This window comes from Notolepis coatsorum (assembly GCF_963971535.1).
Source record: "Notolepis coatsorum genome assembly, chromosome: 1".
NCBI classification, from domain to species: domain Eukaryota; kingdom Metazoa; phylum Chordata; class Actinopteri; order Aulopiformes; family Paralepididae; genus Notolepis; species Notolepis coatsorum.
In genome coordinates, this window is record NC_140165.1 from 168,260,830 (window position 1) to 168,276,119 (window position 15,290).

Here is a 15,290-nt window from a genome sequence, read left to right on the forward strand (position 1 = left end):
TTTCGTTCCTGGTAGGTGTACGCCCCGTCCCCTAACTGTTAGTTCTGTTTCGTTCCTGGTAGGTGTACGCCCCGTCTCCTAACTGTTAGTTCTGTTTCGTTCCTGGTAGGTGTACGCCCCGTCTCCTAACTGTTAGTTCTGTTTCGTTCCTGGTAGGTGTACGCCCCGTCTCCTAACTGTTAGTTCTGTTTCGTTCCTGGTAGGCGTACGCCCCGTCTCCTAACTGTTAGTTCTGTTTCGTTCCTGGTAGGTGTACGCCCCGTCCCCTAACTGTTAGTTCTGTTTCGTTCCTGGTAGGTGTACGCCCCGTCTCCTAACTGTTAGTTCTGTTTTGTTCCTGGTAGGCGTACGCCCCGTCCCCTAACTGTTAGTTCTGTTTTGTTCCTGGTAGGTGTACGCCCCGTCCCCTAACTGTTAGTTCTGTTTCGTTCCTGGTAGGTGTACGCCCCGTCCCCTAACTGTTAGTTCTGTTTCGTTCCTGGTAGGTGTACGCCCCGTCCCCTAACTGTTAGTTCTGTTTCGTTCCTGGTAGGTGTACGCCCCGTCTCCTAACTGTTAGTTCTGTTTCGTTCCTGGTAGGTGTACGCCCCGTCTCCTAACTGTTAGTTCTGTTTCGTTCCTGGTAGGTGTACGCCCCGTCTCCTAACTGTTAGTTCTGTTTCGTTCCTGGTAGGCGTACGCCCCGTCCCCTAACTGTTAGTTCTGTTTCGTTCCTGGTAGGTGTACGCCCCGTCTCCTAACTGTTAGTTCTGTTTCGTTCCTGGTAGGTGTACGCCCCGTCCCCTAACTGTTAGTTCTGTTTCGTTCCTGGTAGGTGTACGCCCCGTCTCCTAACTGTTAGTTCTGTTTCGTTCCTGGTAGGTGTACGCCCCGTCTCCTAACTGTTAGTTCTGTTTCGTTCCTGGTAGGTGTACGCCCCGTCTCCTAACTGTTAGTTCTGTTTCGTTCCTGGTAGGTGTACGCCCCGTCCCCTAACTGTTAGTTCTGTTTTGTTCCTGGTAGGTGTACGCCCCGTCTCCTAACTGTTAGTTCTGTTTCGTTCCTGGTAGGTGTACGCCCCGTCTCCTAACTGTTAGTTCTGTTTCGTTCCTGGTAGGTGTACGCCCCGTCTCCTAACTGTTAGTTCTGTTTCGTTCCTGGTAGGTGTACGCCCCGTCTCCTAACTGTTAGTTCTGTTTCGTTCCTGGTAGGTGTACGCCCCGTCCCCTAACTCCACAGAGGAGTTCAACAGAGATTCTCCGTCATACTCGTCCCCGAAGACCCCCAGCAGTATGTTCACAAGCACTTTCTTTGGTGAGTGATTCTGCTTTCAGATTTGTGTTACTGCTCTGACCGCTGTGACTCTGCTCTTCCGGCTGCAGCTACAGGGTCGCTTCTGATGCTGTCATAATCCCTGGGTTACTGTTTTGTTACTGTTTTTTTTCAAAAAAAAAATAAAAGTCCCTAAAATAATATCCCTTAAATAAATTATCTAATTGATTTTAAGTCAAATGCAATTATTAGTTTTCTAGCAAAAATTCACAATTTCATCAATGTATTGATAAAATGTTGTGATATTATATGGTATAAATCTTCCCAGCCTTGCAACTAAGCTATTTGTCCAATCTGAGATTGACAGTTATGGGAGCGCAAGGAGAGAAAAATATCAAACTTTATTACTAATTACACTATCTTTCATGTAGATTAAATTGTTTCAACTGCATTTAACAAGTTACTTCCAGAGTCTGTGTTTGTTTATGCAGAGTCTGAGTCCCTGGTCTCCGTAGTTTAGTGTTATCTCAGCTGTGCCCACCACAAGCTCATGTTTCAGTCCCAGAAGCCATAAAAGAGACGTGTGGCTAAACCCCAAGATGCGCGGGCATTAAGCGGGCATTAAGCGGGCATTAAGCGGGCATTAAGCGGGCATTAAGCGGGTGTGGTTGATTGCACTGAAACTGTATGCTGTGGATCGCTTCATGGGCCTCACCTCAGTCATATTCATATAAATATATATAATATTATTATAATAATCAAAGCAAAGATGTGATCTCAGCTGTGGCCATTCTAAGAGGCACGCAATGTAACTGTTACTTCCTTGGCACAATTAGTTTGAGTTTGAATAAGCTATGTAATAATATGTAATAAGCTAAATGACAATGTAAATGTATTGAACTTGTTCAGCTTATGGAACACGCCAACATCATGGGGAATGTGCTTACCGTCTTCTCCAGAGTCAGACAAGAAGATACCAATTTCCTCTCACAATGAATGAATGGAAGCGTATACGGACCACTAACTCTGGTGTTTTTGGTGAACAGCTAGGCTATCTGGTCCGTATCCACTTCCATTAATTTGTGCTAAATCAGGCTAGCTTGCAGGTGGATAACTTTCTACTGAACGCACAGAGAGGAACATTGGTATCTGTCTTCTTGTCTGACTATGGAGAAGACGGTAAGCGCATTTCACATAATGTTGGTGTGTTCCTTTAACGGGTGATGATAAAGAGAGGTGCAGAGAAATGCATCTGAACAATGTGTCAACAGGTGATGTAATTTGTCTGTTCTGCTTCTTCTATTAGCCTACATGCCTTGTCATTTTATGTGGTTGCTTGTTTGATGTGCGTTTTAATTACCTCTGTGATGTACAGTACTGTATGTACTGTATCGTCTGTCTCTTTTTATTTTTATTTTTTATTTTTTCTCTGTCACCCTTCGAGAGTCTCTCGCCAGGCCGTCATTGTAAATAATGATTTGTTCTTGATTGACCTGCCTGGTTAAATAAAGGTAAAATAAATGTGTAACTTTGTTACATTGTTAAAAAAAAATAATAACAACGTGTGTTTATCCTGGACGTAGATGGGACCCACAGTTCCTCTGACCCGTGGAGCTCGTCCAATGGGATGAGCCAGCCCGGCTACGGAGGGATGCTAGCTGGTTCTTCATCTCACATGCCACAGTCAGGCAACTACAGCGACCTGCACTCACACCACCGCCTGGTAAGAACACTCACACCACCGCCTGGTAAGAACACACACACCGACCTGCACTCACACCACCGCCTGGTAAGAACACACACACCGACCTGCACTCACACCACCGCCTGGTGAGAACACACACACCGCCAAGGAGACTAGAAAAGAAGGAAGGGTCAACCCGTGTTCTATGCTCTGCTTGGTGCCAGACGTTGGTGTCAGTTCTACTGAAGCCTATGGGAGATGCATGGATAAGCTAAATATATAAGCTATCTGAGGAAATATACTGTACATCAACCAACATATCAAACATTAGCTTGTTAACAATGCAACAAATTGCAGATGATTCTGACATCCGAGGTAATGACCTGTTTAAATGACGAGGATATGGCAATCCCATTCAACTCAATGTCGGCCGAACCGAGAGTTTCCACGCTTGGCACCAACGTGCGTTCACGCTCGCTACACAGTGACGTGATGACCCTTCCTTCTTTTATCATTTCCTTTCACACCACCGGCAGACCAGGGCACAGGCTGAAAAAATCATCTCAATCTATCCACAGCAGAATCGCAAAAACAATCTAAATGTATTTGCACGCGCACACACACACCTGAACCACAAAAGGGTCCCCGTGTCTATATGTGTGTGTGGAGCATGTCTGCTATATCTTAGGGTAGGTTGACACAGTCAGCGAAAGACTTGCACTATTGAATTTTTTACTAATCGTACCAAATATTGACAGTGCCAGTGATTGAGGTCAAAGAGGCCAAGATGGCGACAGACAACATTTCCAACTAAGGGTAGGCTTGGTGCGGACGCGCAATAATCATAATCATAATCACCCTGCCTGGTGGTATTCAATATTCATGACTAGAGGGCAGGTGTACAGGGCGATGTGTGCTGCGTGGCTGCTGCTTCTCTCAGTGCCATTGTAGTTGTAGTCAGAGCATTAGAGATGTCTAATGTGTATTCAGATCTGGATCCTATTGAGCCCTCCACGCCCCATACCCACAACACAGAGACCCCACATTGAGTTAGATTACTATCAGCAGAGACACCGCTGACCCTTCTTTGTATCAGTGTTTGATCTGTTGTGGTCTGCCTGCTGCAAATAGTCACAGGGAGCATGCAGCTGCTCTGCTCCCCAATAATAAACCCTCCCTGGGGTGTCTGGGTAGTGTAGAGGTAGAAGCACCACCGCAGAGACCCGGGTTCAATTCCTGGTAGCGGTACCTCTGGCTCGGTCAGGCGCTCATATGAATTGCCAGTGTTTGCGGGTGGGAAGCCGGTGGGATGTGAGTCCTGGTCGTTGCGACAGCAGGGAGGGGATCTCTGTGTGTTGCGTTCTCCCAGTGAAACTCCTCGAGTCAGGTGAAAAGAAGCGGCTGGCGCTGGTGACTCCACATGTATTGGTGGTAGGGCTGTCCTCGACTAAGGATTTGGATGGTCGACTATGATTGGCCAAAATTTGCCGTTAGTCGACTATTGGTCAAAAAAAAAGAAAAAAGAAAAGTATAATATTTAAAATAAAATTTATTATTCCATTTGGGCTGTGGGGGTGCTTAATGTCTGAAGGAGTTGACTGAAGGCTTCTTGTCCTCTGCAAAAGCATGCAATTGGTCCACTGATGGATACATATTGATATTTGTCTAGTCTATAGTGTGTTCATTAGATGGGTGAAATCCTCTTTCAGTGCCTCTGTGCCTGTTTTCGTAGCCAGTTAGCCTCTGGTATGCGTGCCATTAGCGTTAGCCACGCTTCTAGGCCTCTTTTCTTTCGGAAAGAATGAGTAAAATTTTTTTTTTTAATAATTAATTTTTTATTTTTATTTTTTTTTATATATATTCGACTAAGAGGTTGGCCAGTCGACTACGGCTCCTTTCGACTAATCGACTAATAGGGGTCAGCCCTAATTGGTGGAGTCATGTGGTGGTCTGCATCCTCCCTAGACCGACAGAGGAGACATGTGGTAGTCTACACCCTCCCCAGACCAACAGAGGAGACATGTGGTAGTCTACACCCTCCCCAGACCAACAAAGGACAGCGCAATCTACCAGGACAGTGACACATGGACATATTCTCAGGGAACACACTGTTGCAAAGTACACACGCAACCACATACTTCAAATAGAATTATTTTACTTTTCTTTTTATCTATTTTTCAGAACTATCCTCCGGCTGTGTCTCCGGAAATCAACGCCAGTCTTCCTCCCATGTCCAGCTTCCATCGAAGCAACGCCAGCACTTTGCCATTCATCACGGCAACGCACACTTCATCTGTCAACGCCACTGATGGGGTCATGAGTACGTTGTGATCTCGGACGTCTGCTACCTGCTCCGAATACACAGTTTTAATTTATTCATTCATTCATTCATTCATTCCTTTATTCAATTCTCGGGCCCTGGTTTTCGATGATGTCGAGATTACATTAGGTAACGGTAAAACATAATAAGAACAATATTGTTAGGGATTGGTGTTGGTGGAGGACCCAAACGCAAAACAGGACAAGGAGAAGGCAATAGGCAACAACGAGACGTGGAGCCAGGGGTGAAGTAAAATATAGAGCTTTACTTCAAACAGGCAGCAACAAAGATATTCACAACAAAACGAGAACAAAGGCACAGCGATGCTGGTGGAGGGCAAGATACAAAAAAGGCACGAACAAAAACCTCTGCAAAGCTGGCAGGAAAAAAGTACAATCTAACTACAAATAAAACACTAACAAAACGAGACGAACTGTACACGAAAACAAAGATGGTAGAAACAAACAAAAAATTGTGAGATTTGTCCAGCAGGTAGGGGAACGTGGGGAGCAGGAGGGGGGATTGGGGCAGGGAAACACCTCTGAACGGGGGGAGGAACAGGTGGATCATAACAAATATATACCAAAATACACACAGATAAAATCTGTTAAAACAGTTACCGTCATTTTTGGACTATAAGGCGCACCTGAATATAAGCCGCAGCAGCTAAATTGAATGATGTGTACATATATAAGCCGCACTGGACTATAAGCCGCAGGTGTTTTAATGTTTAATTAAAGCAGTAGGTGGCGATGTAGTTCAAACATGAAGGCCATTTTCAACCAATCAGAAGGGTCGAACGCATCACTACACTTCCTACACTTCCTGCTCAAAAACAGAAACCCACCATCTTTAAATTACCTCGCATGAACATTTAGCAACATAGCATTTATTTTTCAGCAAGAAACAAAGTGCAATAAAGGTGCAATAAACAAAAAAGGATACATTCACTGTGTGTTCTGGCTCATTTGTTGATGAAACAAAACCAACATCAACACAATTTACCACCAAGAGCGGAGAGTTTAGTCTCACAAAAAGATCTCTGATGTTGTTAGCTACATGCTAATGTGATTGGCATTTTCCATATAAATAGTTAGCATTTGAGGCTAGCGTACATTAACGTAGTAACGTTAACGCTAGTAGAATAAATGGATGAAAACGTTATTTAACAGATTGCAGAATGGGTACAATACAATACGGCTCAATACAAACAATTGTTAAGGGGATGCAGACTGTTGTAGTTTGGACTGGGTTCCTTATAACAGTAACTTGACAACACATAAGCCGCAGCTACTTGGGACAGCTCTGCTGTAAACACTGGAAATAATCTCGGTTACTATTCCCACACGCAACCACTGCAACCGGGATGCGCACAAAACTTCACCCTGGACTCTGGTTGTAAAAGAACACGGTTGCAGTGTTCCAAAAACCCGGTTGCGTGTGGGGGCGAACAGTGTAACCGCGCACATTAAGGCTCGGTTACATAACACCCCGCGTTCGTGTGGACAGGGCCCCGTTAGCTGTAAAAATCCATAGATTAGCCGCACCGTTATATAAACCGCAGGGTCGAAAAATGGGAAAAAAGGTGTGGCTTATAGTCCGAAAATGACGGTACATATTGAGGCAGGGAGGTTTGTGATCATGGTTCTAAATTGTCCATAGGTTAGTAGAGCATAGATTCTTAGTGTGTGTTGAAGATCATTGGGGCACTAAAATAAGAGGCTGACTTTCCAAATCCAGTCCGTGTTCGGGGACCTTAAGCATAAGCCAGTCATTTGAGCGAGTTAGGTAGGGTCCAAAGTTCCAGTCCAGCATCATTACGATATTCCGACAATGGCCTTATAGATAAACAGATACCAATGTTTATTTCACCTCTCTGCCACAGAAGACCAACCCACTTTATCATACAGGAAACAATGGTGAGTACAATAGCTATCTCCAGTAATACATCTGAGGCCAAAATGATAGACTGTATCTTGGAATTTAAGAGTGGAAGGAGCAGCATTTCTATGAATCACATCTCCATAATCCAACACTGCTTCAACAATCCTTTTCCTACTAATCACAGGGAAGCTGGATCTGCTTCTGTAAAATGAGCCAGTTTTCTGTCACAGTTTGCTGACAAGATTGTCTATATGGTATTTAAATGTTAATTTCAATCAAGCCAGATGCCAAGATATTTACTGTATATTCAGTGACTCTTTCAATGTTAGATCCATTTACAGTGTATATGTAAACAAACTAATATAATCAATATTTCTGGCTCTAGTAAACAGCATGAATTATTTTAATTTGCGTTAAGTACAAGTTTAAGATTGATAAGAACTGCCTGAAGAGCATTAAAGGAAAGTTGCAGGTTCTCAAAGGCCAGTTGTACAGAGTCAGCAATGCAATACACAATAGATGAATCAGCATAAAGCTGGACTTGAACACCACGCAATGAGGAGACCATATCATTAATATAAATGGTGAAGAGGAGAGGACCCAAAATGTATCCTTGCGGAACACCCTCAGACTGGGCACTTCCCAACTTCACACAGTGAAGTCTCTCAAATAAATAATTTTGAAACCAATCACAAGCCTTTCCATCCAAACCAATACTACTGTACATAATTGTTGTAATTGCAAAGGATGATCAACTGCTTTATACAGATCCACAAAAAGTATGGCACAGTGTTTCTTATTGTCTAGAGCGGATTTGTAATTAATGTAGAAGCTGAAATAGTGCTGTGATTATTGGCTCTAAATCCTGATCGGTGCGGAGTGACTTGACTTAATGACTACAGTGTTATCTGTGTTGAACATCCAGTCTTAAATGGCAGTGGGTCAGGCAGCTGGTTAGCTGCTTTATGTGCTGTGATCTCTTTTGTCTGGGTTTGCCATTATAAAGCCTGCTCTCTGTTTCCTTAGCTGCTGCAAACCTGGGAAATACCACTGGGAGCTCACAGACTGGAGATGCACTGGGAAAAGCTTTAGCCTCTGTGAGTATGTCCCCGGATTCAAGTTGGAATTTAATCTATCCCACCACCCTGGTGGGACAGGAATGAATTAAACGGGATTTGGATAAAAAAAAAAAACATAGTTGTCGCAATCTACCCATTTGTAAACCCATTTGTCAACCCATTTGTTGTACATGTAAATGGTTGGAAAATCCATTCACTATCGAAGATTACACTCTTTTCCCTTTCAGCATCAGTGTGATATAAGTGTTTGCTGTCAGATAGATATAAAGCTGAATGTCTCCCCTCTGGTTGGATCCCTTTCCAGAGTGTGAACCCCATCTCTACCTTCCATGCACTCATACGTTCAAATGTATTTAGATTTCTCTGTGCAAATTGAGACAGTTTTAGAATAATGGCCTGCTTCTGTCTCTAAAGAAGGTGACCTCAATGCTCATGTTGGGAATTAAGTGCTATATTGAATGCTGATTACATAAGCCCAGAGGATATGTTTGCAGTTGTTTTTGGGCCTAAGCCTGGATAATTGTGGGCTTAAACTCTGGAGTACTCAAGAAAGGGAATTGTACATAAAAAAAAAATACGCCTAAAGCCTATGGATTACACACTAGTTTAAATAATCAACCCTTGGTATCTGAGCCGTCTTGTAATGCATCTCCCTGGGTGTTTAACTTGATGTAGCTCCACACTTTCATGGGATGAGTTTGATCTCCTTTTAGCATTCAGTGTAAAGTTCTCCTCCTCTTTTTCATTGGCCATGTTCACACGGCGGCCATTCTGCTCTTGTGTCATTATCTCATGTTATCTCAGTGCTGAGGGGCAGGATGAAGGCTTGGGTCTGATGGGCAGGATGAAGGCTTGGGTCTGATGGGCAGGATGAAGGCTCAGGGGGTCTGATGGGCAGGATGAAGGCTTGGGTCTGATGGGTAGGTTGAAGGCTCAGGGGGTCTGAGGGGCAGGATGAAGGCTCTGGTCTGAGAGGCAGGATGAAGGCTTGGGTCTGAGGGGCAGGATGAAGGCTTGGGTCTGAGAGGCAGGATGAAGGCTCTGGACTGAGGGGCAGGATGAAGGCTCTGGGCTGAGAGGCAGGATGAAGGCTCTGGTCTGAGGGGCAGGATGAAGGCTTGGGTCTGAGGGGCAGGATGAAGGCTTGGGTCTGAGAGGCAGGATGAAGGCTCTGGACTGAGGGGCAGGATGAAGGCTCTGGGCTGAGAGGCAGGATGAAGGCTCTGGTCTGAGGGGCAGGATGAAGGCTCTGGACTGAGGGGCAGGATGAAGGCTCTGGGCTGAGGGGCAGGATGAAGGCTCTGGGTCTGAGAGGCAGGATGAAGGCTCTGGTCTGATGGGCAGCAGGATGAAGGCTCTGGTCTGATGGGCAGCAGGATGAAGGCTCTGGGCTGAGAGGCAGGATGAAGGCTCTGGACTGAGGGGCAGGATGAAGGCTCTGGGCTGAGAGGCAGGATGAAGGCTCTGAGCTGAGGGGCAGGATGAAGACTCTGGTCTGAGGGGCAGGATGAAGGCTCTGGTCTGAGGGGCAGGATGAAGGCTTGGGTCTGAGGGGCAGGATGAAGGCTTGGGTCTGAGGGGCAGGATGAAGGCTCTGGGCTGAGAGGCAGGATGAAGGCTCTGGTCTGAGGGGCAGGATGAAGGCTCTGGGCTGAGAGGCAGGATGAAGGCTCTGGTCTGAGAGGCAGGATGAAGGCTCTGGGCTGAGAGGCAGGATGAAGGCTCTGGGCTGAGAGGCAGGATGAAGGCTCTGGGCTGAGGGGCAGGATGAAGGCTCTGGTCTGAGGGGCAGGATGAAGGCTCTGGTCTGAGGGGCAGGATGAAGGCTCTGGTCTGAGGGGCAGGATGAAGGCTCTGGGCTGAGGGGCAGGATGAAGGCTCTGGTCTGAGGGGCAGGATGAAGACTCTGGACTGAGGGGCAGGATGAAGGCTCTGGTCTGAGGGGCAGGATGAAGGCTCTGGGCTGAGGGGCAGGATGAAGGCTCTGGTCTGATGGGCAGCAGGATGAAGGCTCTGGTCTGAGGGGCAGGATGAAGGCTCTGGTCTGAGGGGCAGGATGAAGGCTTGGGTCTGAGGGGCAGGATGAAGGCTCTGGTCTGATGGGCAGCAGGATGAAGGCTCAGGGGGTCTGAGGGGCAGGATGAAGGCTCTGGGCTGAGAGGCAGGATGAAGGCTCTGGTCTGAGGGGCAGGATGAAGGCTCTGGTCTGAGGGGCAGGATGAAGGCTCAGGGGGTCTGAGGGGCAGGATGAAGACTCTGGGCTGAGGGGCAGGATGAAGGCTCTGGGCTGAGAGGCAGGATGAAGGCTCTGGGTCTGAGGGGCAGGATGAAGGCTCTGGTCTGAGGGGCAGGATGAAGGCTCTGGTCTGAGAGGCAGGATGAAGGCTGAGGGGCAGGATGAAGGCTCTGGTCTGAGAGGCAGGATGAAGGCTCTGGTCTGAGGGGCAGGATGAAGGCTCTGGGCTGAGGGGCAGGATGAAGGCTCTGGGGGTCTGAGGGGCAGGATGAAGGCTCTGGGCTGAGAGGCAGGATGAAGGCTCTGGGTCTGAGGGGCAGGATGAAGGCTCTGGGCTGAGGGGCAGGATGAAGGCTCTGGTCTGAGGGGCAGGATGAAGGCTCTGGGCTGAGAGGCAGGATGAAGGCTCTGGGGGTCTGAGGGGCAGGATGAAGGCTCTGGGCTGAGAGGCAGGATGAAGGCTCTGGTCTGAGGGGCAGGATGAAGGCTCTGGGCTGAGGGGCAGGATGAAGGCTGAGGGGCAGGATGAAGGCTTGGGTCTGAGAGGCAGGATGAAGGCTCTGGTCTGAGGGGCAGGATGAAGGCTCTGAGCTGAGGGGCAGGATGAAGGCTCTGGTCTGAGAGGCAGGATGAAGGCTCTGAGCTGAGGGGCAGGATGAAGGCTCTGGGCTGAGGGGCAGGATGAAGGCTCTGGTCTGAGGGGCAGGATGAAGGCTCAGGGCTGAGGGGCAGGATGAAGGCTCTGGTCTGAGAGGCAGGATGAAGGCTCTGGTCTGAGGGGCAGGATGAAGGCTCTGGTCTGAGAGGCAGGATGAAGGCTCAGGTCTGAGAGGCAGGATGAAGGCTCTGGTCTGAGGGGCAGGATGAAGGCTCTGGGCTGAGGGGCAGGATGAAGGCTCTGGGCTGAGGGGCAGGATGAAGGCTTGGGTCTGAGAGGCAGGATGAAGGCTCTGGTCTGAGAGGCAGGATGAAGGCTCTGGTCTGAGGGGCAGGATGAAGGCTCTGGGCTGAGGGGCAGGATGAAGGCTCTGGGCTGAGAGGCAGGATGAAGGCTCTGGGTCTGAGAGGCAGGATGAAGGCTGAGGGCTGAGGGGCAGGATGAAGGCTTGGGTCTGAGAGGCAGGATGAAGGCTCTGGTCTGAGAGGCAGGATGAAGGCTTGGGTCTGAGAGGCAGGATGAAGGCTTAGGGCTGAGGGGCAGGATGAAGGCTCTGGGCTGAGAGGCAGGATGAAGGCTCTGGTCTGAGGGGCAGGATGAAGGCTCTGGGCTGAGAGGCAGGATGAAGGCTCTGGGCTGAGAGGCAGGATGAAGGCTTGGGTCTGAGAGGCAGGATGAAGGCTGAGAGGCAGGATGAAGGCTCTGGGCTGAGAGGCAGGATGAAGGCTCTGGGCTGAGGGGCAGGATGAAGGCTCTGGGCTGAGAGGCAGGATGAAGGCTCTGGTCTGAGGGGCAGGATGAAGGCTCTGGGCTGAGAGGCAGGATGAAGGCTCTGGGCTGAGAGGCAGGATGAAGGCTCTGGGCTGAGAGGCAGGATGAAGGCTCTGGTCTGAGGGGCAGGATGAAGGCTCTGGGCTGAGAGGCAGGATGAAGGCTCTGGTCTGAGAGGCAGGATGAAGACTTGGGGCTGAGGGGCAGGATGAAGGCTCTGGGTCTGAGAGGCAGGATGAAGGCTGAGGGGCAGGATGAAGGCTCTGGTCTGAGGGGCAGGATGAAGGCTCTGGGCTGAGGGGCAGGATGAAGGCTCTGGGCTGAGGGGCAGGATGAAGGCTCTGGGCTGAGGGGCAGGATGAAGGCTCTGGTCTGAGGGGCAGGATGAAGGCTTGGGTCTGATACTGGTAACTATAGAAACACACTTATCTACTACATTTACATTTACATTCTAATAATAATAATAATAATTCTGTCATTTAGCTGACGCTTTTATCCAAAGCGGCTTACAAGTTTTGTACAACAAGACAGCAGGAAGGGTACAACTTACTACCTAGCAGGCTACGTTCAGACTGCAGGAAAAAGTGGCCCAAATCAGACAAACTGATGTGACTCAGATCTGTTTTATTCATGAGAGTGTGAACAGCACACGTAGAATCTGATCTTTTCAATTCTGCTTTTGGCTACTTTCACATGTGGTCCTAAATCAGATAGAGGTCTCAGTATGAACAGTGTGACTTTCATGTGAATTTTACGTCACTCTAGATTGACATTTGTCAAATATTTTTGCCGCCAACATTATTGTTAATTTGCGCATGCGGGTCAGTTCAGGAGTGTGACCAGTTCACACTGGAATCTGATATTGGCCACATCAAAGAAATGATGTGAACAGCCAAACTAAAATTAATCTGATCTGAGCAATAAATCAGAATTGAGCACTAAGGCTTGCAGTGTGAACGCAGCCTTAGAGGAGCTTGACGAGAGCTTCTTGTTCACAATGGTCTACTCACTGATTGGAATAAAGCCTACCCTGTGCATTTGGCATTCGCTACTTTGCCATAAGCCCTTCAATTCAGCAGCATGACAGCCAAGCTTTATTTCCAAATAGTTCTAAATTATATTTCCAGATAATTATTTGATAATATTCAACATGGCACATGTCTATGTATGTATTGGTAATCGGTATGGCAGGAATTCTAAAATTGTATCTGGTAACATTAAACTGTAGTCCAACCAACTCACACAGACTCTGGGTTTAATCTATAATTGGCTTAATAGGCTTAACATTTGGGGAATATATGGTTAATCGGTGCACAAACCCCCCCCAAAAAGTGTGTGTGGGGGGTTCATAATCGCAAATTAAATCTTATTGTATTTGCAGACTCAATTGTATTAACATGACAATGCTGGAGTGAAATGGACACAGTTGGGCTGGGCTGGGACCCTGGGCTGGGATGGGCGTGGGGCGCTGGGGGGACAGAGGACCTAACTGCTACGGCTCTACCCAGCGGGCTGCCCCTTTGTGCGGCTTTTGTTCTGGCCATTTCAAATGGGCCGTGCTTATTGGCCCCCTGCCGCCTGGGGGAGCGTGACTGATGATGGGGCGGAGTCTCATTTATTGCAGTAAAATGAGCTGTATTTCATTGAGTGAAAGAAAAAAAGAATAGTCAAGTCAGTCATACGCCGTCGGGTCAGGAGTCACGACTATAAACAGCTTCGCTCTCGAGAAGCAAAACCGCTGGGAGACTTGTTTTTGAGTCTTGATTTCAAACATTTGTCATCAACTAGTTTTCAAGACATTCTACAATCTGAGACTGAATAAAAGCATGTCAAATCTGAGCCTGTATGAAAGCATTTCAAGACGTTCCACAATCTGAGCCTGTATGAAAGCATTTCAAGACGTTCCACAATCTGAGACTGTATGAAAGCATTTCAAGACGTTCTACAATCTGAGCCTGTATGAAAGCATTTCAAGACGTTCTACAATCTGAGCCTGTATGAAAGCATTTCAAGACGTTCTGCAAACTGAGACTGTATGAAAGCATTTCAAGACGTTCTGCAAACTGAGACTGTATACAATTTTAAGTTTACAGTCTCTCCTTCCCTTCCTTCAGAACAAGCGGCCTCAACACAGTTCGATTCAATAAGCAACCCTTTAGTTTGATGCTTAAAGTTGATTGAAACACTAAAGCTCAGAGATCAAGATGGAGCAGGAGATTATTGATAACGACCGCATTCTATCGTCCCCACAGAAGTCAAGTGGTTTCTTGCAATCTCAATTTGATCTTCAGTTGGAAAAGAAATCTCTTTGGATCTGCTGTTTTTTCCCCATTGCTAATTAGTTGGAATCCAACCGTAATACCATGTGTTCTCTGAGACGTGGTTCATTCTTGCTTTAATCCAGCATTTGTTAAAACAAATGAAATCCCTGTGGACGTTTTAAAGATTTAATCCCCCCTCCCCCCCATCCCCCAGCTCTTGTGATTGACATGTTGTAGTAAAACACATTGGCCTCAGTATTACCTCTCAGGGGATTGATTGATTGATTGAAACGTTTATTAACAGATTGCAGAATGGGTACAGTACAGTACAGCTCAGTACATACAATTGTTAAGGGGATGCAGACCAGAGAAAGACTTTCGTCTTGTTTACATCAGGGTCCTCCATTTTCAATTCATCATAACATATATGTCATACATGACATACAGATAGACAGTACTGCTACATCTATACATTTATGACATATCAGATTTGCAAATACAGTACTGTTTGTGATACAAAAGTGTCCAGAAAAAGAGTGTATATACCAGGGGTGGCCAACCAGTCAGAGACTAAGAGCCACAAAAAAATGACTGTGGTACCACAAAGAGCCACACCATATACCAGCGTTTCTCAACCTTTTTTTTCAGTCACGGCACCCTTCATGTGTTTATAGGTCTCACCCTCTGGCCTCTGAAGTTGCTAATGTCTTTTTTAGTTGGGCCTCACAGGGTTAAAAGTACCCTGTGATACCCACGGTTGCAAAATTACAAAATCACTTTTAGCCATTTAAAAAAATAATGTTTATTTAAAAAATGTTAAAGGGGAACTATTTTACTATTTCTTTCACTATTTGGGCACTTTTACACAATTCCTGTGAGTCTATGGAACACCTAGGTTTTTTTCAAAAAAAATGCATTGTTTTGTATTTCTAATCAAGTACTAAAAACCGCATTTTTCTACCTCAAGATCTTAAGCCGTTTTGAGGCTGGGCTCCAACCACTGTGTGGCCTGGTGCCAACTGCCACATCAACTGCCACATTATTATGCAGCTGAGAAATCTCTGACATCACAGATATGCACATTTTCAGATGACTCAGTTCAGTGAGGGTGAATATTGTGAGAGGAGAATTGGAAGAATTCGCCAA

At 46.8% G+C, this 15,290-nt stretch overlaps 1 protein-coding gene across 1 annotated transcript in view; it reads left to right on the forward strand.

The window, feature by feature from the left end:
- Nucleotides 1-15,290, forward strand: part of tcf12 (transcription factor 12) — a gene marked incomplete at its 5' end in the record, with an annotated part of 523,457 nt that overhangs the window by 454,895 nt on the left and 53,272 nt on the right. Inside the window, 4 exon segments of the mRNA XM_084330674.1 lie at nucleotides 1,191-1,293; nucleotides 2,835-2,974; nucleotides 5,117-5,255; nucleotides 8,166-8,236. Coding sequence (XP_084186800.1) covers nucleotides 1,191-1,293; nucleotides 2,835-2,974; nucleotides 5,117-5,255; nucleotides 8,166-8,236 — 453 coding nt within the window.